Raw genomic sequence first — 23194 nt, forward strand, 5'->3', positions numbered from 1 at the left:
AAACATACGGAAATCTTATTGCTAAACATGATTCATACAAACACACATTTATTTTTGCCAACAGAGAAAACAAACACGTCTGTGTCTGATCTTTTCCCCGTACACTTGAAACGATACCGTGGTAGCGAACCGTCGTATAGCACTCCAGCACAGGTAAAACATACTTGTGCGGTGATGCGTGAAGTCCCCTGCTGTGTACACTGTTCCGCGGAAGCGGGCTGTCGTAGCGATCCATGACAGGTAAGAGCTACTTGTGCGGTGAGGTGTGAAGTCCCCCCGCTGTGCCCCTAGTCGATCGTCAGTCTAATTGGTGAGTTAGATAACAAGGCTGTCGTGGAAATTTAATTGACGACCTTCTAATTTCCTCAGGATTTGTCCGGATATAATTGACGCACGTCTAATTTCCTAACGCACAACTAATATAAAAAATAAGTCTTGAAATAAATCACGTTGTCGGAATATACTCGTCAAACGTTTAAAAATTCGGATATCGGCGAGCAGATTTGTCATAACAGGGTTACCAGTGACATTTGGCAAAAGTAAATAATCTGAAAAAGTGTATTAAAATGAGGGAAAGTGGTGCTGTAAAAAAGAATATTAAAATGTCGCAAAGTGGTCCTTTGCCCCATCGTGGACCTCAATTTTTCAATCCTTTCACAATGATTTGTTTCTTGGATGCTAAAATGGGGTTGGACATAAACTTCCTGTTTGTTTTGTAAACAACAGGAAGTCTCCAAAGTTTGAACAAAGACGGTAGGGTTTACTTTGTGATTCATGCCAGATTAACATTTTTAAAGCGGGTATATTTCCTGAAGGATACCAATCATGTTACTGTGGAAGTAGGTCTATAGGTCAGCTACTAGATAACACTTATGAGTATTCAGTGATGATATATATGTATGGGTCAAAACATATGATATGGTCACTAGATCTAGGCTATATATATATACTTCCGACACAATTCTAGAAGAGAGACTATCTTTATATTTTAAACAGTCAGTGCAAAATCAAAATTTTACTTAATAAACAATGTATAAACAATACATTGTTTGTGTATAAAGTAATATTTTGATATAATATATTTCTTACGAACTGAATATTTTTTTTATGAAGTGTGTATAACTAATATTATACTGAGAAAGCAAATGGTGGCCAAGGAAAACATTGTAAACCACTGTAAGAAGGGAAAACAAATTTCTGAACATTCAAATGTATCTGTAAAGGAAAATTTTGAAAAAGCATCAGTGGAAGAATTCCAGCCTCATTTGCATACAGGTGTGCTTTAAATTGAAATACACACCCATTTTTTAGCTGATGTGGGTGATCAAACGTTTAGTGTTGACCTGGATTCTAGTTTGAGGCGTTAAATGTACAGACACCATTTTCTATTCACAAGAATAATTTGGGTACAGGTGCAGAGATTTGAGTTAGGGGTTTAACATGGGCCACAGGGTCAGATCAATTAAGCAGTAAACGGTAGATGTTTCTTGCTGAAATCGTGTTTGTGTAGCTGATCTTCATGATTTTTATAGTTGTTGTGAACCTTGAAATGAAAAAAAATCTAAAAATAACAGCATAGGTTCTCCTTAAATTCAATGAGGCTTGAATAAAAATATTTAAATTTATGCCATTAACCAACCAACCCATGGAAATTGGCACGACTCAAACAAAAATATTGCTGATTTCAAATTTTTCAATCATTTTATGACGGAAAAGACACTTACAGCACTTTAGAAAGCTAAGGAGTTGATTTTAAACACGCTATTAGGTAATGTTTTAATAAAATAAAATTGTATAACCTCTCTGAAAGCAAAACTAAATGCTTTAGTTAAGTAAATTGGTAGCAAACAATAGTTCAATTTCTGCCTGTCAGACACAAATTTTTATTGTCTGTAATCTAAATAAGGGAACTGTCATGTCTGGTCTAGAATTTCCTAATGTATCCTCCACATAAATAAAGCAATAATATTCAGGGGAACAGTGTATTGTATGGCACTTGTGTGTATACATACTTGCCAGCCAGTTTGAGTTACAGATGTCGGATGTTACCAACCCACATGTATATTTAGTGGCTTTGTCTGGCAGGCTATAATAGTAGTTTACCTGTACCTTGGAGATCACTCCTGATCAAACAGTAAAGATAAGTAAGCGTATTCTACCTAATAAATGTCCCCTATAAACTCCCCATCCCCTTCAAGTGCCCCTTATCCATCTCATTAAATAATCATGGAGGGGGCCAGGGGACCATTGATCCCTCCATGTTCCAATTTCCTTTTAATTTTAATTAAATGACCCCTCTAAATAATTGCTGAAAATGGCCCACCGTTCTAGAATTCAAGGATTTTTCCTGCATCCTTTATACCTAAGCACCCATATATTTTCCTGGTCCTAGTATCCCCTTCAATCTATTTGTTTGATTTGCAAAAAGTGTGGTCGAATATGTTTTTTTGTCGAATATGGTGGTTTTTTTAAGAGAATTTTAGAATGTTTCCTTCAGACTTTCTAATTTTCCAAAATTGCTAAGCACCTAGCTATGTCAGGTATGATGCATCCAATTCATGTTGGCAGACTTTAGAACCTCATATTTAAGGATAACAACTATAAAGAAGAAACCCAAGTTAATTTGAAATGGATGCATTTTATCGAATGTACCCAGAGGCAGGTGGCAAGTGTTCTGTAATACTTTACTTTGTTGTGAATTGCACAGAAACCACGAGGTCTGATATACCACTCTATCACTTAAATGTATGTGTCATTGCCAGCCTGAATCATAAACTGTCGCAAATCTACCTTTTGTAACAATAAACCTTATGAGGGCTGAATATCAAACGCTGATACAAATCTGCTTTGTGTATCATGCAGTATCCATGTAGATTGAAGCAAAGACATTTTTTATTGATGAGCTATCCAAAATATAATATATATGCTGTAAAGTTATTATTATCTATAGCCAGCTTATAATTGGGACTTACAAGGGGTTGTGTTAACATGGCAATGCACTGCATGGAACCCCCCTCAAGGACTGAATATCAGAAACTGACTGCTTATGGTAGAAATACAACCCCATACTATGGTGTGTTAGCTGACTATGGAGAACCTTGCATATTGTTGCTATATTTGTCTATAGACAGCAGAGTCTGTCTAAAATCTGACCCCTGTTACATCTGGTATGTCACCTGTTTTAGTTATGTTAATTAGGATTCCTGTTTATTGGAAGATGAAGTCACTATGTACTACTGGTTGTCGGTGCCTGTTGCTGGACAAGTCACCTGCAGTGCCTGTCTAGGGAGACCAATATACTACATACTTACTGTTGTTCTAATCAGAGTGGCTATATTTATAGGATCAATTCCTGGTCAATAAAGTCGCAGATTTATAAATTGTGGCCAAGAGGTTTATAGCTGCCATGGCAACCATGGTAGACTCTTGTTGTGAGCTTTTGTACAACCTGACATTTTGTAATACCTAGTGTCTCGCATGTAATGACAAGGTTTAGTCTATAAAGGATTGGATTTTAACGTTTAAAGGTTGGGGACGTTTTGTTACCATTTGATTATTTGTCAACCTTCAAACCATTTAAAAAGGAGATGTCCCTTTGAGCAGATGCCTCCGTTTTTTTAATGAGGAAAGTTATGTGTGACTGAGAATGGCATTTTCTCATTGATTAATGTACACGCTTTTGTATGTACGGTTTTTATTTATGTTACTGAAAATTGTATACAGCAAACTATTAATTTTGGTAAAAATGAAAGATGGTACATGTATAGCATTCTTATGGTACATGTATAGTGTTCTTATGGTACATGTACAGTGTTCTTGTGGTACATGTATAGTGTTCTTATGGTACATGTATAGTGTTCTTATGGTACATGTATAGTATTATAATGGTACATGTATAGTGTTTTTATGCATGGTACATGTATATATAGTGTTTTTAACACTTGTTTACTTACCACTTTATTAGATCTAAACATGAGCTGTCTGTATTTTGTTTTTCGCTTGATTCTGGAACAACCACAACTGCTCTACAGGCGTTTGGCCATTATCAGCAACTTTATTCAATGGTCAAAATGAAAGGGGCAATTCGATGAAAAAAGCAGATAAAAAAGAAGTACACATGTATAGCAAAAACAGGAAAGAAAAGTAAGAGTGACAAATAGATTTCTCTGCAAAATGGTCCCAGGCCTAGGGCTCTTTCAAGAAATAATTCTGCATTGGTCAGTATATCCCTGACACTTTCAGTGGGTGAATTGTCAAGGTGACCAATGGTATGACACCTAGTATCACTTGTATACTGTACACTGGTCACTAGACTAACTATATAAGCACCTTGTCCCTATTACAGGTGACCTAGAAGGGAACTAACATGTAGTGATCTGTCCTTGACCTGGGTTAACTGCAGGATATACATACACACCATGTCAGTGTAATAAACAGCCTGGGGGTTGACAGACCACAGCAGTGTACAGGGGTTTACAAGACTACTGTAAAGCCAGCTACCACATACAGTAAACAGGGTTCCCTATAGCCAGCTAACACAGTATCTACAACAGGGACAAATCCTGTCCTTTATATCTTTACATGTGATTACTCTAGATAACGTAAAAAGTCACATTGGCTATCAAATGGCTACAATATACAATACATAATAGTATAGGTATATTAATTTATATATTGATTAGACATGTAAACAACATTACTGACCATTTGAATAATTACTAGCCTTATTTAGGTGTTTACTAGTCCACATGTGCACATTAGACTAGTCCTTAAATTAAAACTTAAAAAGGGTTTATAACTTATAAAATGCACAGGAGTTAAAAACATGTTTTCATGGCCAAGATATGCAGTAAATCCCAACATACTTACATGTATATGATATTATTATATGCACTCGGTGTTCTGCATTTTACATTTTTACGATTCAACATCCGTATCTCCACGTTGGTGCACGCTGTACTATAGTTTAAGTTATAAAACAACAGGGAGTGTTTGCATTTAATACATCCCTATATATACCATTTAAAATAAAAAAATGAAAAAGACGCAATTAATTTTCAGGAATTGGGAATCTCTGTCAAACTAATGCAAAATGACCCTCAATTAATCTGAAAAGAAGCCAATTTCTAATTTACTCAACTAAATACTGTAAGGCCTAGCAAGAATTTAGACTATTAAAATAGAGCCTGTCTAAGAATGTCTTAACAAGATTAAAAGTTGGATTTTTGGAAAGAGCATGCAGCTGAAGTGATGACTGTTTATTTTTGGCCTAATGTGTGGGTTTTGGTGGGGGTATAATTATCACACTCATTGGCCTGTTTATAAGTTAATAAACTACAGTGTTTGGCAGCGATGGGTGGTATGTATACACAACTAGACATCCAGACAGTACCTATCCTATTGGCCTTTTATAATAAAATGTGGATTGGTTTGGGGATGGGTACTGGTTGGAGTTATAGTATACCCACATTGGCCTCCTGTTCACAGAAAAAATAAAAATGTAATATTGGGGGTGGGTATTGTGAGTTGAAAGACAACTATTTATAGCTATCATTGGCCTTAGGAGGGGGCGGGGTGGGGTTATTAGGATGGTGGTGGTGTTGGTGGTGGTGGTGGGTCCTAAGAGTGATTGTACAATGAGGAAGGGTTGGGTACTGACAGTGGTAGAACTAGATACTGAGCCTGTATCAGTCTCATTTGCCTGTTAGCAATAGACTGTATTGGGGAGGGGCGAAGGTATTTACAGTGGCAGTACAACCAGACTATAGGCAGGAGAAGTTGTTTACTGGCCTGCTAAACAATGCAGAAACAAGTGTATTGTTTAGGGAATAATTACAGTGAAGAACAGGGATGTTTCTGTTGGGTTTTATCAGGAAACTGTGGTAAATAAGTTATGTTCCTATGGTACTTGTAAGGTCGGTGCTCAGAAACCTTTTAATACAATGAACAGACTAAGATGTGTGTTTGCTACAATAGCTGCCATGTTTGTTTCTTCAACTGTAGATTTCTACCAGAGTACTTTAAGGCTTCAAAGTTCTGTTAGGAATGTGACGAGATCTCTGGGGGTTTTGTCAAATATTATTTAGAAATATTGGCATTGACGTTTTTTTTGTCAAATTTTATTAAGCAAGATTATATCATTGTAAAAAGTTAAATAACAACAACCAAACAAGATAGTTGTCATATTTCTTCTTTACAATAAATCTATGTAGGCTAGCAAAACATCATATATATCCCAAAATAGTTTTACAAAAGTTAGTTGCAGAGGATTTCCAGACAATACAAAATTAGTGGTATGGTAATCTAGCTTGCAAATCATCTAACAAATAACATTTTTTGGACTGGTGGTTTAATTTAACAGTACTCAGCATGCATATTTAATTATTAGGTTCATACACCTGGAGCTTTACAATTAAATGGAATATACTACAGAAGGCACCTTTATTACCTTTAATTTGGTATGTAGTTTAACAGTACACATTAGGCTTAAAAGTTCAGGGTAATGTAGGGAAAACTCTCGTTATGTGAATCATGAACAGAAATGAGACCTTAATGTCATCATTAACGTGCGAATGCTATATTTCAACAGGTACCTTCGAAAATTTTACTATACGAATTCTGTCAAATTGAATCTATAATTACAAAATTACAAAAGCTGTTTAGGCTAGTGAGAATGTACAGCAGGGAATTTTGTATTCATGGATACCATTAATAAAGATCAGATTACTGTAAAGCTCTAAAGTGAAAATAATAAATATTTAATGACCATATTTGAAAAATGAATATTCAGAATGTGATTTTTTTTGACTAAATAAAAGTATCTGTGGTGTAAATCCATATTTGAACATGCATGGTGTATAATTTCCAACTCTGAGAATGATTTGGGTGACCTCACTATGATGAATAAGTCCCTTTAATGTAAACACAAGTTCTGCCCTCCTCAACTTCCCATTTCTCCATCCACTCCAAGTAAACAAGTATCCCCATGTTTCTCCAGGGACCACTTTAAACATATAATTTTCCAGAGTCAAGTTTCAGCTGGCAGCCTTATAAAACAAGCTGCTTTAATAAAGCTGGCCTTCCACTCTGAGGTTTTATTCTGGAAAAGACCTTTATTGAGATTCCCCCACCCCCTTCCTCGACATGCTCATCAGTCAGATTCTGGTGCTAGGCCATGAAGGAACTTTGAGCTATAGACATATTGCCTAGCAACACTGGTTTTAATCAGAACCAGAAACCTTATGTGTTCACTGCCTTTATATCTATACAACCTGTTTCACCTTCCTCCAGAGAATCTTGGCAAGTGGCTGCACTAAGATTTTCGCCGAGAATTCCAAACATTTGGTTTAATGTTAGGTGATCTTAAACATGCAGAGCTTTCACTAGCTGACTGTTGGCCGAGTTTCATCGGATTGTGGCCGTCCATATGTTGTTGAATTAGACAGGTTGTGTCATTTGAACCATCTCCCGCTTCTGCTGTCATGTAAATTTATGTAAGATGTAATCATAGGAATCTATGACAGCTGGTATGGACACTTCATATTGTTTAAATATACACAATGTTGTTGGCAGCTGGCGTACATAGAAACAGCCAGTGAAATGTAAGTCATACCATTGTGCTGCTGTGAAGTACATAACAGTAATTGATCTTTTTGAAGCTGATTTACTGAAGCTAATGGGCAAGTGTGGGTAGTTGTTCATATATGGGGTGGGTTTGAAATTAACCCGTCCCTAGCTGATATGAGTTGGAGGTAGGGATAGTGGGGCTTACTGTGTAGATGGGGTGGGGGATAGTACTGAAATTATATCTGGTAGTTGGAGAGATTGGTTGGGAGATTAGGGATGGGCAGGGTGGCGGTGTTTAGTGAGTTGTTGGTCACCTGTCTAGGTAAGTGAAGTTTCGTGTTATCACACCTGTGCATGTCCCTCTGATGATAGTATATAGCTCTGGTCACCACAGGGACATGCTCTGTTATGAGGTTGCTTGTTTAGCATAACTAGAGTGATAGCCTGGAGGTATGACAGCCAGCCTCAGCTATTGGCCAGCTTCCATGGTTTAGTCTCACCTAGCATACATTTCTAAAATACCTAGTCTCACCTAGCATACATTTCAATATAGTCTGTTTCAAAATGATGTGGATGGTATTGTAATACATATTATAATTAAGAACTTATGTCTACTTTAATCAGATAACTATTTAAAAAAAAAATCCATACATTTATTTAACCTGAAAATAATAATGAGTTTACAGATATTATAACAGGTACAGTACTAGCTGCCTACATTGTTGATCAAGTAAAGATTCATTAACTAATCTTAATATCAAAGATAGTTTAAAACTCTAATACATTGTCTATAAATTTCAACTGATACTATAACAGTTGACTAAATGTTGTTTTTTATATTTCCTTTATTTTATAGTTATGTCTGCAAAATTTCAAACTCCATCTGATTTTGTGTGGACATACACTGCAGCTAGGAATAATTTTCACTTATCATAATATCACAAATGTCAATATTGTCAACATTTATTCAAAGCTCGGGCTATTGGCCCTTATATGTGGTACATGATGTCCAAAAAACGATGTATAGAGAATGTATAGAGATGATGTACATAATACACAATATAATCAACGAGGTTCTGATAGTTGAAAAGATAAACTTCCTAAATATACATAGCTGTTTACTATTTTTGACACTTAACAACTGAATAGTTGGAAAACCACACTCTTAGATTTTGAAATTTACTACAAATTAACAGAAGCAAAATTCATCGTTCATGTCTGTGGAAGTGCATTCCTTACAATGTCTTTGTTCTGAAGGAACATTTCTTTTTCTTCCAGTCTAAATGAATGCAAAGTAGCATTTAATCTTCTGAGACATACATGTGTTCTATACTTTACAGGAAAAAACAATTCGTACCATATACCGTCATAAAGTTTACAATAATAGCACCGTAGGCATGTGGTATAGACGGAATACTAATATTTTAATGAAACTACTTTGAATATGTGTTAACCATTATACTGCATAAATAACGGAGTAAATGGTATAAGGATGTTACAACCTTGACCAGAGAAATAATAATAAAGCGTGCTGCTACTTCTTCGGTACCTGAAGAAATGCGTTCATTGTTTCCACAAGTGGCAATCTTGGTTGGAGATCCTGTGACACGGAACAGAAAGTGGAGGTCTGTAGGCTCTGGTTAAGGATTAGTGGTCAAAAGGAAAACGGAGAAGTTGGGAATGTCGTGTAAACAAATTTAAGTTAAAAGGCGAAACCGGTCGGTATTCTCGTCCAGTTACACCTTTAAAAGATCGACTTTAGACGCTGCTTTATATCATTTGTATCGCAGACGCCTATGTGTTAACTTTATATACTTATGTACAGTGATAGTGTTTTTACTTATTTTAAGGTGTGAAAATGGCTTTTAGTGTCTCATCAGCCAGATTGATTTGGCTGGATGTCTATAACTGATCGATTTAAATTTTGAAATGGCTTTTACTTTTTGTAAAATCTGCTGTAGTTTTAATGTATATCGATATGTGACACTTTAATAAAGCAAATTTTATTGTATTGTAATAATATGTAAAGTAAGGACATTTCATCTGAGATTCCCTATTATTATGGTGAAGACCATAATAGATGAAGTGAAAACAATTTTATAAATAAATAAAATTTTAAACAAAAAAATCAATCCTATGTATATGTTCATATTCACATGGTAAGACGCTTTATAGTACAGACTATAGTTTACCTGTAATTAAATCCTATTGTTCTCTAACTGACACCAAATCTCACCTAGCATACATCTAACACCTTACCTGTATATAGGAAAATACCAAATGTAGGCTACGTGAGATGACACCGCTTCCATTACTACTACTAGTACCTCATTCAGAGATCAGAGGGGCTCAAAAACTTCTCAATCATTGTTTCCTGCCTTGGTTCTTCTTAAATAGTGCTGCACTTTAATATAAAGGCTTATTTGTAGTTAAAAGCTCTTGATAATATACTTCGATGTGTACTACTAACTCAATAGAGGTAAATACACAAATGTAGGACTTGATATTTGCCTAGCAGAGGAATGAAAAGTGACATAGATTAATCTAGCATTGTTTCTGTGAACTTGCTATTTTCAGTTCTTGCATCACTTGCAAACCTGACAAAACTCATGCAAAATGACACCTATAGCTAACACCAGTCATCCTAATAGGATATATATATATATATATGATAAAGAGAGCTACTCCTAGTAGATATAGACTCAGCAACACATGTACAAAACCTGGCCATGATGTGTAGGAGATTGATCACCATGTACAAACTATGAGGGCCGTTGTGCTTATAGTGTGCCCTCAATTAAGAACTGTAGCTACCTATACTGATTATTATTTCATATGTTATAAATGACTCGCATTTTGCCAAGGACCACCTATATTTTGAAAAAAAAAATATTAGAAAGGATACATTCCAAATCTTCCTGTGTGGGTGTGTTAAGTCAACCATTTAAACGTGTGCATGCTTTTCCACATGTACACCCCTTTCAAAAGCTAAGCTAGGCTAAGTAAGGTGTTGTTCAAATTGTTAAAGAAATCAATTTGATGAATATTCTTTATGTGTTTTTGTTTTGATATGGCACAAAGACGAACCAGACAACAGATGAATGTCGGTGAAGTGAATAGGGGCATCGGAATGCTGCAAGCTAGCATGTTTCAACATCAGGTTGCAGCAGACCTTTGGGTGTCTCAAAGTGTGGTGGCAAGAATGTGGAATATTTTCCAAACTAATGGAAACCCTTCCAGACGTCATGCTGGAGGTCGTTCTAGGGCTACAATGCAGCCACAAGACCGATTTTTGCTCATACAGGTATGGCGTCGAAGGTTCCAGACTGCCACAGCTTTGCGAAATAACCTCCTTAATGCTTTGTAGCCACTCAAACAGTTAGGACCCATCTTCATGATGCTGGGTTAAGGTCACGTAGACCAGCAATATGAGTTCCCTTACCTGCCCGCCATGTTAGGGACCGATTAGATTGGGCCCAACCTCACAGCACTTGGACTTTTCAGGAATGGGAACCGCTTCTTTTTACCGACTTCATCCTTATGGACGATAGGCCACAAAGAGCAAGGGTGACTGAGCAGTGTCTATAGCAAGAGACTTTTCAACGAATGGATTTGCCAGCCCACTCGCCGGATCGAAATCCCATCCAGCATGTGTGGGACATGCTCATGTGTGGGACATCCTGCAGACAACTCTCACCTCCAGAAATGTTAAGCCAAGAACACTCCAGGAGCTGGGAACAGCTTTGGTAGCTGAGTGGAACGCTATACCACAAAACCGATACACTATCTCATTCGGGGCATGCCCAGGCGTTGTGAAGCTGTAACTGATGCTCATGGCCGTCACATTCGATACTAAAACAGTTTCTGTTTGTTTGGGATGAGTTCCTGTGGCTCATTTTCCGACTGTTATTACAATTTTTTGAATTTTTGCATCCTGATGAACTAAAAGAACAATACATTTTTCAAACATAATCTCAGTATAAATAAAAAAAAATAATGTATTTTGACATATGCTCAAAAATAAAAGTGATCCTTAGAGCTAAATGTGAGTAGCATATACATATACTTAATTTATTTACAACAATTGTGAAACAAGTTATTTCAACTTATCACTCTTGTTGGCCCAGTTGTTAGGGTACTTGGGAGGAAACCAGATACTCCAGAGACATGTACGGGCAGATGACCCCATGCCATTTCACGTCTGATCGGGGAATCCAACCCGGCCACCTTGGTGAAAGGCAAGTGGGCTATCCACTGGGCAACCTAACCACTGACCCTCATCATTTCATCAGGAAATTCTGTTGATGCGAGGACAGATTTTTATTTTGTCTTGAGAAAATATATTCATTTTTTAGTCCATGACTCAATGAAGACTTTTACATAACTAATCAGAGAAGAGATACAGCTACTCTGCATAGTCTATCACAGTTAGAATTCGTGCAGTGAAATTCATAATATGATCATTATCTTCATTGTGAAAATGCACATGAAATGATCATTTACTGTAAATTTGGTTATTATACTAACACTAGTAAATATTTCTTAGCAAAGCAGGAACAGACAACAATGCGATATATTTTCCAGATTGTTTTCCCCCTCATTATTGATAGTACCCACATAACACAAGAGGTTCTAAAATACAGCTAAGATACAGACGCCTAGTCAAGTACATCAAAGGAAAGCTGTACTTGTCAATGTGACAACCTTAAAATACTTTCACCTCAGTGTTAATCGTTGGTAATATGGTTAGATTTCACCAGTTAGATTGGTCAGTAAAATGCTACGGATGCTACAGAAGAGTTTTGAGAGGTACAAATGTAAATACATATTACGAAATAGAAGGGGTAAACTAAAGAAACAGTTGATGCTTGTTACAATCAATCACTGTTAACGATCCACCCTACATATTAAAACTGGACATGCCCAGTCTTCAATTTGGTAAGGACTAGGTTAAATGTGAATTCAGTGGTGACTGGGTTAAATTTAGTGGTGAATGGGTTAAAATAAAAAGGGTTATCACCAGAACATATATATATATATTTCAACCACAATACGCTTTGTTATTCCACACTCAGATCATCGTATTAACACGCAGACTGTTAAGATAAATATGAGTTATATACCACACGTGGTATATGCCCTACACGAGTTTTGATTGGTCAAGAAGATGAACTTTGACCGGATGACTTTTTCCACACGCTGTTTGCCACACTCTGTTTTGTTTACGTCGTCTGCTGTCAACATTCAACAAATGTTGGTGACTTTGTGAGGTTATGTGGAAAAGGGGGTTATTAAGGCAATATTAAAAGAAGATGATACTTAAAGATTTGATCGCTAGTTTCAGGCAAAATTGCTACAGACGCTCAATATCGTTTCGACGTCGCACTGTCTCGTGTCCAGGTGGTGAAACCAAAAGAAGATCTGTCACAGTGTCGGAAAAAATTTCGTTCTCCCAACGTCCCGTTATCGCTATTTGGATGGTCTGACTAGGGCTGAACTGTCACCATAAACGTCAACCATAGAACCGTCACAAAGAAACGTAGGCCTATGGTTTTGGACATTGACAGCGATAAGTTCGACTTCGTCACTTGGCGGGAGGCAGACTTCGTACGATATGCTTACGCGCATATAGTCCGTGGTTAATTTATATGAATTAATGCAATACTGCTACTCCCAATATTTAAAGTCGTTCATCTATTATATTTTTTCATGAAGTGAAATAAATACCATATTCAACAACCACTCGTTGTGTAACCTCTATATAACACACAGAACTTTGAATTGTTGAAAACTTCACACAGTATATATGACAACCACAGTGACAAAGACTGTTGAGAGTTTGAAAGCAATTTTATTTAAAAACAATTAACTTTGACATGTTTCTGAAATGTTCATCTTTCCGTTGGCTTTATAAGGTGTGATAACGTGCCGACAGTTTAAAATGTCACTACAGTGTAAATAAAATTAACACACAGCATTGATGAATGACACTGATGATAATGAAAAGATATTTTCAGTAAGATTAACATTAAATTAGACTGCATACAGATTATAGGTTTCGTGTTGGGCAGATCATAATGTTATCATTTTCATATTTTTTTTTAGAAAAAGTGTATTTTTATATCACATATATTACTAACTAATGAAATTAATCAAGTTATGAAATGTTAAGTAAATTGAATTTACACAAAGTTACATCAACTCATTCACCCCTGAAATTTCACAATGAACTATTCCAACCTTTGATTTGGCAGAGTTCAAATGTGTCTTTAGGGGTGAATGGGTTAAAAAAGAGTTTGCCCTTTAGTTACTTACAATAATGCCTAAAAGGTTACAATAATGCTTAAATAGTTAAAAAGTGTAATATATAACAGTTTGTCATTTTGGGTAAAGGAAATTAAGTGTATAGACTGTATAAGCGGAGTGACAAATGTCAGGGCCGTGACTGTTTATATATGTCATTGTGCTATGTATATATTAGGGGCCTCCCATACAGTTACTTGATGGCCTATCGAGGTGTTTCTGGCTTATAGAATGTCAATATTATAATAGTTATAATACAGTTTTCCGATATTTATAATTCTTTATGAATGACTGACCTAATGACCTATTAATAGTTGTTGCTAAGTTTTACAAAACTCTTGACAACAACTGTACACTTATATCTAAGATCCTTTTGAACACTTTTATCAATTCATGATATTTTTTTGACAGAAAATAGTATCATACCGTTAATGTGTTGGAATGAAAGAAATGAAAATAACAAGTCTTACAAGTAATGTAGGCCTCATCAGAGTTGGTGAACATGTGTTACTGGTTTGTGACTAACCTAAGGCCATTCTGTGTTAGCTCCAGAGATGCATTAATGATACTGGTCATTTATTACTAGTTCAGTCACTAACCTAAGGCCTTAAGTGACTGTGTTAAAGAGCTCCAGTGATTCAGTTTTGTTAATGGTATTCTTTCACCATGTTTTGTGTTTTAGAGCTCCAGAAATTACCTATATTGAGATTCTGGTTACGCTAGCAAGCAGCCTGAATATTTTGCAAAAAAACCACCCAAAGAAATCCAGTGGCATTTTTCTACTGGCATATCTACCCTTGTTGGAAACTTAACTAGGATCAGACACCCAAGTGATCAAAATTGATGAGTCTTATTTTTTCTTAATAAATAGTAAATTAGTATTCTACGTATATATGGGGGCCAGTCGTTGAATAGTACAAATATGTTACTTCTTTTATTTTATTTATGTATTTCAGAGCTCAAGATAAATCTATTTCACTGATACATGTACTGATATTACTGACCTTGTCCTTTTTTCAGAGCTACAGATATTTTAAACTCTGGTAAAAGCTAACTTTTCTATGTGTTGTAATTGAAATACTAGAGATCATAACACACTGGTATTACTAATTTAACTTGTTTTGTATTCCAGATATTTTCAACTCTGGAAAAAACTAACTTTTCTATGTGTTGTAATTAAAATACTAGAGATCATAACACACTGGGATTACTAACGTAATCTTGTTTTGTATTCCAGATATTTTAAAACTGGGAAAAGCTCACTTTTCCACGTGTTGTAATTAGAACACTAGATATCTTAACATACTGGTTTTGCTAAGTTTGTCCTGTTTTGTATTCCAGAGCTCCAGAAATCCTCCTGGGCTTGCCTTTCTGTGAAGCGATTGACATGTGGTCTTTGGGGTGTGTGATAGCTGAACTGTTCCTGGGATGGCCTCTATATCCGGGCTCCTCCGAGTATGACCAGGTATGTTGTCCTTTGGTCCTGATTAAAACTCGGCTTGTAGTTATGTTGTCTCACTAATCCTAGCCTAGACTCCACCAGGATCCTGGTACAACTTAACATTAATCTTGTCTCACTGGCTCTGGACTCCTCCTGGGTCCAGGTACAACCAGGTGTGTAGTTTTGTCCATAAACCTGGGCCTTAACAAGTAGTTAACCCATTCACCCCTAAAGTCACATTTGAACCTTACCAAATTAGGGACTGGGCAAGACAAGTTTAAAAATGTAGGGGTGAATGGGCCCTGTCTTGTTCAAAGCATTGTTAGCTTCACAAGTAAAAACATGAAACAAAACAATCATTAAGGCATGATAAGTCTGTTTATTTCTACTACAGCTATAGCTTTAACTACACAAACACTCCTTACAGATTATTATTTTTCTGAACTTGAATCCTTCATAGGATTATAAATTAACACTGTTATGCTGAATTAAGAAATGTATAAGTTGGGTTCTACAGGTTCATTCACCTGGTCAGTCAAATGAGCTTTAGTGTGTATTACAGTGTGTGTTGAGGGGTGGGAACTGTTTACATTCCGAGTGCAAAGTTATGTTTGTTGTGTTATGATGATGGAAGTACAGTGGTAGGTTATGAAACACAGCTTGCAGACAGGTCCCTCCAGGCATCATTATGGAAACCTTTAAAATTGATTAATCGTGTTGAAGTCTTGGCGCCTTCCTCTACATTTGATGCTAATGAAAGCTTCAATATTGGGAGATTATCTGTTGTCTGTGTGACCCAACTGTGTCTATCGAAAAAAATTGCACATTGGTAAACATTCTAAACTGTATACTGCAAACTACTATGTATATATATTTAGGGAGTAAAAGAGTTTGGAACAACAGGTTTTAAGGGGTAACTAGTTATAGGGATCTGTACTAGTCGGACAAGAAAGGATATTTTGTATTGGCTTGTTTACTTATAAATGAATAAATCTGTACACAAACATTGACATTGGGCTTCAGTTATCTCTTAAATTTTACCACTGACAATATTTAGATTTGTGATTATGTGTGTTTATGCCACTTCGTTTGTTGTATTGGGTCTTGTGATGTGAACTCGTTTTTCTATCCTACTAAAGTGATGGTTGATAAGACCTACATGCATTGACTTGCAGACAATTACGTATTTAACCTTCCTCTACAATGTAGTGTTTTACAGTTCTAGCGCTGCACAGTTTGGTTTTTGTTTCCTCCCCCTATCAAACTAGAGCAAAAAGTATAGACTCCAAAGATTTGACATTTTTAATTTGCATGATCAATAGGAACCAAAATTTTTAAATTTTTAAAAAGGTTAGCATAAACATTGAAGTTCATTGGTTAATTCCTTATGTCTGGAGAAATCCAGAAGCTATTCTGAAATATAAATAATGGTAGTGAGGAATATTTTTACGACTGATGTCCTGTATATCGGGAAATTTTCGCCCAGTCAAACTTTCGCCCTTCACAGTAAAATCCATTTCGCTCAAATTAATTTCACCATTCACCTTTAATTGCTGTTTATTATGTTGTTTACAAATGTCCACTGTTACGATAAATTCACCCTCATTACGGAAGGTGAAAAAGTACACTGCACCGAAAGTTTCCTGGTATATACAATAATCAACTAAAAAGATACGTGTATATATGTATTGAACTGAATACTGCAAAAACTGACCAAACTCTATCCTCACTTACCATCATCTATGTCAGCACTGGGAAAATAATCATATATAGGTCAAGGATGAAGGAGGGTTTGTAATGAATAGATACATTTAAGGGACAGATATTGATGGCGATCATAATTACAATCATTAATTCCACTTGGTACATTTGTTTATATAATTGATTACAAATTTTAGTAAGAAGAGAAGTATAACTCTATGCTCTGAATTTGTTATGATGAAATCTAACCCGCAAACACCAGCTTTCCATCTTTATACTGTATAGATCTCTGAAACAAATGTAAACTGGAATGCTTCAAATTGAATATTTGACAGCATAATTCCCAGCTTGGGCTTGCAATTCTATTAACAGGTGTTCCTTACATTGCATATAGACTATTATATAATCAAATAGGATAATTAGACAGAATTAGTGAAAAACAACATTACACAGTTGGAATATTAGCAACAATAATGTAGACCCTCTAGGCAAGTAATATGCTATGCATGTATATATATATATAGGAAGTAAGCAACGAAACCAATATAGCTGGCTATGTGTAATAAATGTTGTCCATCTGTTGCAGATTCGATATGTCTCACAAACACAGGGGCTACCTGCCGAACACATGCTAAGTGCTGCTACAAAGACCACACGGTTCTTCATTCGAGAGAACACCGACAGTAACTACCCCTTTTGGAGGTTGAAGGTAGGTTGCTTTAGGTGCACTAGAAATAGATATTTTGCATTATCAGCTGTCAATGAATATTTCTAGTAGACGAGTCCCTTGTAATAAAGCATTTAAATACCAGTGTTTATATGCTCTGATCTTTATAGGAATAACAAATTTATTAACTTATACAGTATATTAAAATGTGTATATTTTGATTAAAAATGATGTAAAAAGAATGAGTAGACTAATTAAATCAATCAGTGTACAACTGATATACCATTGTGATTGTTCACAGACTATAGCAGTGGTAGCTATATAGTTGTTCATTCCCATCTCATCAATCCTCTGATAATTCTTAATATTTGTAAAATGTAAACAGCTTTCCTTCTGTCACAAGAACAGATTTCCATAACTACTATCATATAACACAGTTTTCCTATCATCTTAAAACCACTTTTTTATCGTCACATTATGACTTTCTTTCCATCTCTAAACAATATTTCTACTGTCGAAAGAAGTGTACCTACTATTACAAAATGGCTGTTCCACTGTCACAAACCCCCCTTTTTTTTTACTGTTTGATCAGCTTCTTCCATCATGAAAAAAATAGTCTCAAGTTCCTTGTAGTGAAAACTGGGTACCCTTACCAAGAACCAGCTTTTACACTACAACAGAAATTGACAGAGAACTGAGTAGCTTCCTATCTACTTGTTCTGTTAAACCACACTCTCACTTCACTCTTATCAGAGTTAGCTAAACACCAAGTGTAAAACCTACTTCCCTACAGTGGTAGGGCTTCCCTCAAATATTGAATCGTACATTTCCATAAGCCCTCCCTAACAATAAATTAAATGTCATATTTGGTTAGCTTATTCAGGCTCTTAAGGCATTGTACCTCAAATCTGTAGTTATTGAAATCCTGTCAATAACAGGCCTATGGCTTGTCCTTACATAAACACACGCACCGTATTCACCAGGTAGGTCTTTATTTAAATGCTGTTAACACTAGGAGACGACAGCGGTCAACACACATCAAATCACTTTTAAACTTGTGTCAGAACATGTGCCTTAAAAATAATATAATCCCTAATCAGTGTGTCAGTTGTCGTTTTCGGGGTTCTATATTTTCTTTATAATGAAAAAAAAGAATATTCAATGAGGACTTAAGACAAAACATTATATTTGATCAGTGTTACAGGCAAATGTACATTGTAAGGGTTTACAAACATTCGTGTTACGTTCAAATTCTGCTCTCACCCCTTCATCTACAGTAATCATGTTTTCCAGATATATTTTGTAGGGCTGCAATGATACGCCCTCATGGTAGGATACGTACATATGTATCACAGTGTTAAAGATTGAGTGCAGGATTTTACAGAGTTTCGTCATAGACTTAATAATATATATATGTATTAAATGCTGTCAAAATATAATTTTATAAGATTTTTAGTACTTTTGCACAGTGGGCCACGCCTTAACTGAAAGATTTCAAAATTATAATTAAACTCTTAAGAGTTAAATAAAAAGTAAAAAAGAAAAAAGATTGATTGTTTCAGTACTGTTAGTGTATCACAATACAGGCAAACAAAAGAATTTGAAACAATACACAAGAAAGTATCACAATGCGATACAGTACGATATATCGTTGTAGCCCTACAATTTTGTGAATGTTAATCCTCTATAGATGTGACAAAGTCATTAATCCATGTTTATTGTTCACCTGGCCTGAAGGACTTCACAATTTTTCACATTTTTTTTCACATATTGTGAAAGGAAATAAGTAGAATCTGGTAGACTTATGAGTAGAATCTAAGAGTACACAATTATAAGGGTAGAATGGTTATCTGGATGACTGCTTACATTTTCAGGTAGAAGTTCTATCCAGTAAGTAATATTAAGTATTTCAATATCTGTCAAAAAGTGTATTTAGGGCATTACTGTTGATTGATTGTGCTACATCTTAGTAATATCACCCATGCTCATCAAATTGATGACACTGGTGATCTGTCGACATGGTTTAAGTAATATGTTTGACTGACTTCTCACATTTCAGACTCCAGAGGAACATGAAGCAGAAACCAAAATCAAGTCAAAAGAAGCCAGGAAATACATCTTTAACTGTCTGGACGACATGGCACAGGTAACTAGGGTAGAATTAGTGTTACACAGTGTTACTAGGTAACAGTAGACTTCAATTTATAATAAGGATTAAATCAGTATATATCACTTACCTTTATCGTAACATTAGTAAAACGTAAAACATGTCGCTGTGTGAACAACACGTAATGGCTTCACTTTAGGCAAGTTGATTACTAAGGTGACAATACATCATCAAATTGTTATTTTTTTCCCCCCAGGTAACTAGTACAATAAAATATTGTTCACAAATATTATTTAAAAAAATATATTTAATTATGGGAATGCAGTAGGTTGATCATGGCAATTCTTATTGAAAAGCTTGGTCAACAAGTTGCATTCAGATATTTGTATGTATAGATTTTCCTTATGCATTGAAACTCTGTTTATTGTTAATACTGTATGCTGTATTATAAATCCGTTTTCAATATAACCATGAGAAGATTTTGAATTAATTGTTAGTCAATGCAGCATAAGGAAGTTTAAAAAAAAGAAGAGATGTTAACTGTTCCAGACAGACAGGGAAGTATTTATATATCTTACAGGTTACTTCCTCAATTTTACAGATTAATGTGCCGACAGACTTGGAAGGGAGTGAACTCTTGGCGGAAAAGATTGACAGGAAGGAATTTATTGACCTTCTGAAGCGAATGTTGACCTTGGACCAGGAGCGTCGGATCATGCCAGGGGAGGCCCTCAATCATCCTTTTGCAACCATGGCACACTTGATTGAGTATGCCTGTAGTAGCATGTAAGTTTGTAACAAACACACTTACTTGGCCTATACATATACATCAACAACACACATTATAATCCCACACACATATATAACTCACACATATATATTTACATTTGCTCTGCATCCTTCCATTGCAATGCATTGAGAAGGCAAATGTTGTTGTGAGACTATAACAACATTTACTATTGTAACGTCATCAATCTCTATTGCAACGTCATCAATCTCTATTGTAACGTAATCAATCTCTATTGTGACATCATCAATCTCTATTGCAACATCATCAATCTCTATTGTAACGTCATCAATCTCTATTGCACGTCAATCAATTTCATTGTTTTCAGGACTTACTTGCTGTTCAAAGAAATGTTTGAATTAACAAAATAAAGCATAACTACTTATCAAAATGTAAATATAAATAATGAACACACTTTAAAATTGCTTATTGTCTTATTGCTGACAAACTTACGCAAAGCCCTGCCAGGCTTTATAAATTTTTGCCAATGTGTGTTGGACCATAACAACATTTGCTAAAACATTTATTGCTTAAATAAAGCTTATACACGTGCGTACTTCACACAACTTACCTTTAAATAACACACATATTAACTAACACATACATGTAGGCCATACACCTACATCAATTACACACAGGTATACATATCCTACTCACAGCACACACATGTAATTCACACAGGTTACACATGACCAACACACATATGATCTTCACACTTACATAATCTACATATACATACCCTACACACATAAACATACACATACATAATCTACATGCGTAGATAATCTACAAATATATATATCTACTCATGTATAAGAACTACACACATGAACTAAACACATACATTACCTATGCTCATTAACAACCCTTTCTTCGTCAATGCAATGTTCATGAAATTATCATGGATTGGTAGGTTTCAAAATCTTTACCTTGCTATCTGCTATCCTGTAAATCATTGGGATGATTTTCAGTGACTGTTTGTTATTGTTGTCCCATAGGGTGAAACAGAGTGTTCAAGCTATGGAGATATGCCGGCGAACTGTGAAGAGTATATTCGACATCAATCAAAATGGTGGAGGGCTGATGTCCAATCTGGTACCAACATCCACAGCCAGTCTGACAGTGACCTTCAACAACCAGATAAATGCCCTTCACACACAGGTAGACCACTTCACATTTACAAGTTAATTTAAGGTGTTCAGATGCTGCCATACGTAACAAAACAAGACTCCCTCTCTTTCTCTTAATTGTTTTCTACGTTACTTGAAACAAAATGACATCATCCAGTGTTTAACTGCTGCTCCTCAGCACTACACTTAAGACAGATGTTTCTTAAATAAAACAATTAAAATATATGCTTACTCACCAAATGTCTTGCTCATATTCAGTGTATGGCATAGCTCAGAGAGTTAGCAAAGGCGAAGTAAGAAAGTAGTATCAAGGCAAATACTTGATACAACTAGCAGCGATCCCATTGGTTACATTTTATAAGAAAAAAAAAAAATTCTTTCGGACAGCAAAGTATTTAATTCAGTATTTCAAAATTGACTTCTGTGTAGGCGCTGAGCTAATTAATTAGTACATGTACTCTTTTTAGATGGCATCCCAGAACTTGGCCGCTTCTTCCCATCAAGCGGCGCCCGAGCTCCAGTACCTGCCATACCCACTACAGTCCCGGCCCTACATCCCCTACCAGGCCTCACAGGTCAGCCAGCCTCTCCCTGGGGCGAGTCAACGATCCAACACACAGTTCAACAGAGACCCCTTCATACATGTGTCGTCCATCGTTGTACCGGGTACTCTCCAAGGTAACCACAGACTTCTACCATTTTGACCACTGACTTCTGCAACTTGACCAATGACGTCTGCGCAGACTTAGACCACTGACTTCTGCGATTTGACCACAGACGTTTGTCCTTTGACTTTGAGCAGCATATTTGTATACCTCTACTGGTAGAAATCCACTTTTACTTCACATAAATGATCAACATGTTATACCCACTCAAAAATAATAGCAGCAAACATTTATGTCGGGCTGTTTCAAAATAAACTGTAGGGGAGGGATGGGGGACATTTTTTCGGAGACCCCACCATCCATGAAATATTTTAACTGGTTTAATTTAAGAAATGGCGGGGAGATCTTGTTTAAAACTCACCACCCATAAAATATTAATTTGGGTGCCTCCTACTTTCCCATATGATCAATTATGAATAACCCTTAGCTGTCGGCTGTCTCCTAATTGAGATAAAATATTTTCTATGCTTTAATTTTTCTGTTGAATTTTTAATTTTTTTGTATGCATTTATGAAAACACAGTACGGCACACTGTTACTAGTACTATTATGGATTATTATGACAAAAAAAAATTCTAATTTGAGAGCTACTGGAAAATTCCCCAGCAGGAGCACTTCAGCAGTCTGGTTCGTTTTTTGTAATGTGCCGAATAAATTGGATAATGTAAGGAGAGTCATATTGTCTAGTGCTTGTTATTGCCTTGTAAATTATTGGCAAGTGGCGGCTCTTTAATATGATGGTAATTGGTGGCACAGTGGAGGCCTTGTACGTAAAGAGAGATATATGGAGGTAATTTTGACATGAAGATTGATTCCAGAAAAAGTTGT

General features: G+C 35.9%; 1 protein-coding gene across 2 annotated transcripts in view; it reads left to right on the forward strand.

The window, feature by feature from the left end:
* LOC110440264 (homeodomain-interacting protein kinase 2-like) overlaps positions 1-23194 on the forward strand; it is a 52097-nt gene that overhangs the window by 8982 nt on the left and 19921 nt on the right. For both annotated transcript variants that reach the window (XM_021483234.1, XM_021483235.1), the window contains exons 3-8: positions 15211-15334; positions 17598-17720; positions 19738-19824; positions 20387-20571; positions 21571-21733; positions 22170-22380. In XM_021483234.1, coding sequence (XP_021338909.1) covers positions 15211-15334; positions 17598-17720; positions 19738-19824; positions 20387-20571; positions 21571-21733; positions 22170-22380 — 893 coding nt within the window. The remainder of the gene's footprint in view (positions 1-15210; positions 15335-17597; positions 17721-19737; positions 19825-20386; positions 20572-21570; positions 21734-22169; positions 22381-23194) is intronic.

The sequence above is a fragment of the Mizuhopecten yessoensis genome, unplaced genomic scaffold, assembly GCF_002113885.1.
Source record: "Mizuhopecten yessoensis strain PY_sf001 unplaced genomic scaffold, ASM211388v2 scaffold11177, whole genome shotgun sequence".
Classification (NCBI taxonomy): domain Eukaryota; kingdom Metazoa; phylum Mollusca; class Bivalvia; order Pectinida; family Pectinidae; genus Mizuhopecten; species Mizuhopecten yessoensis.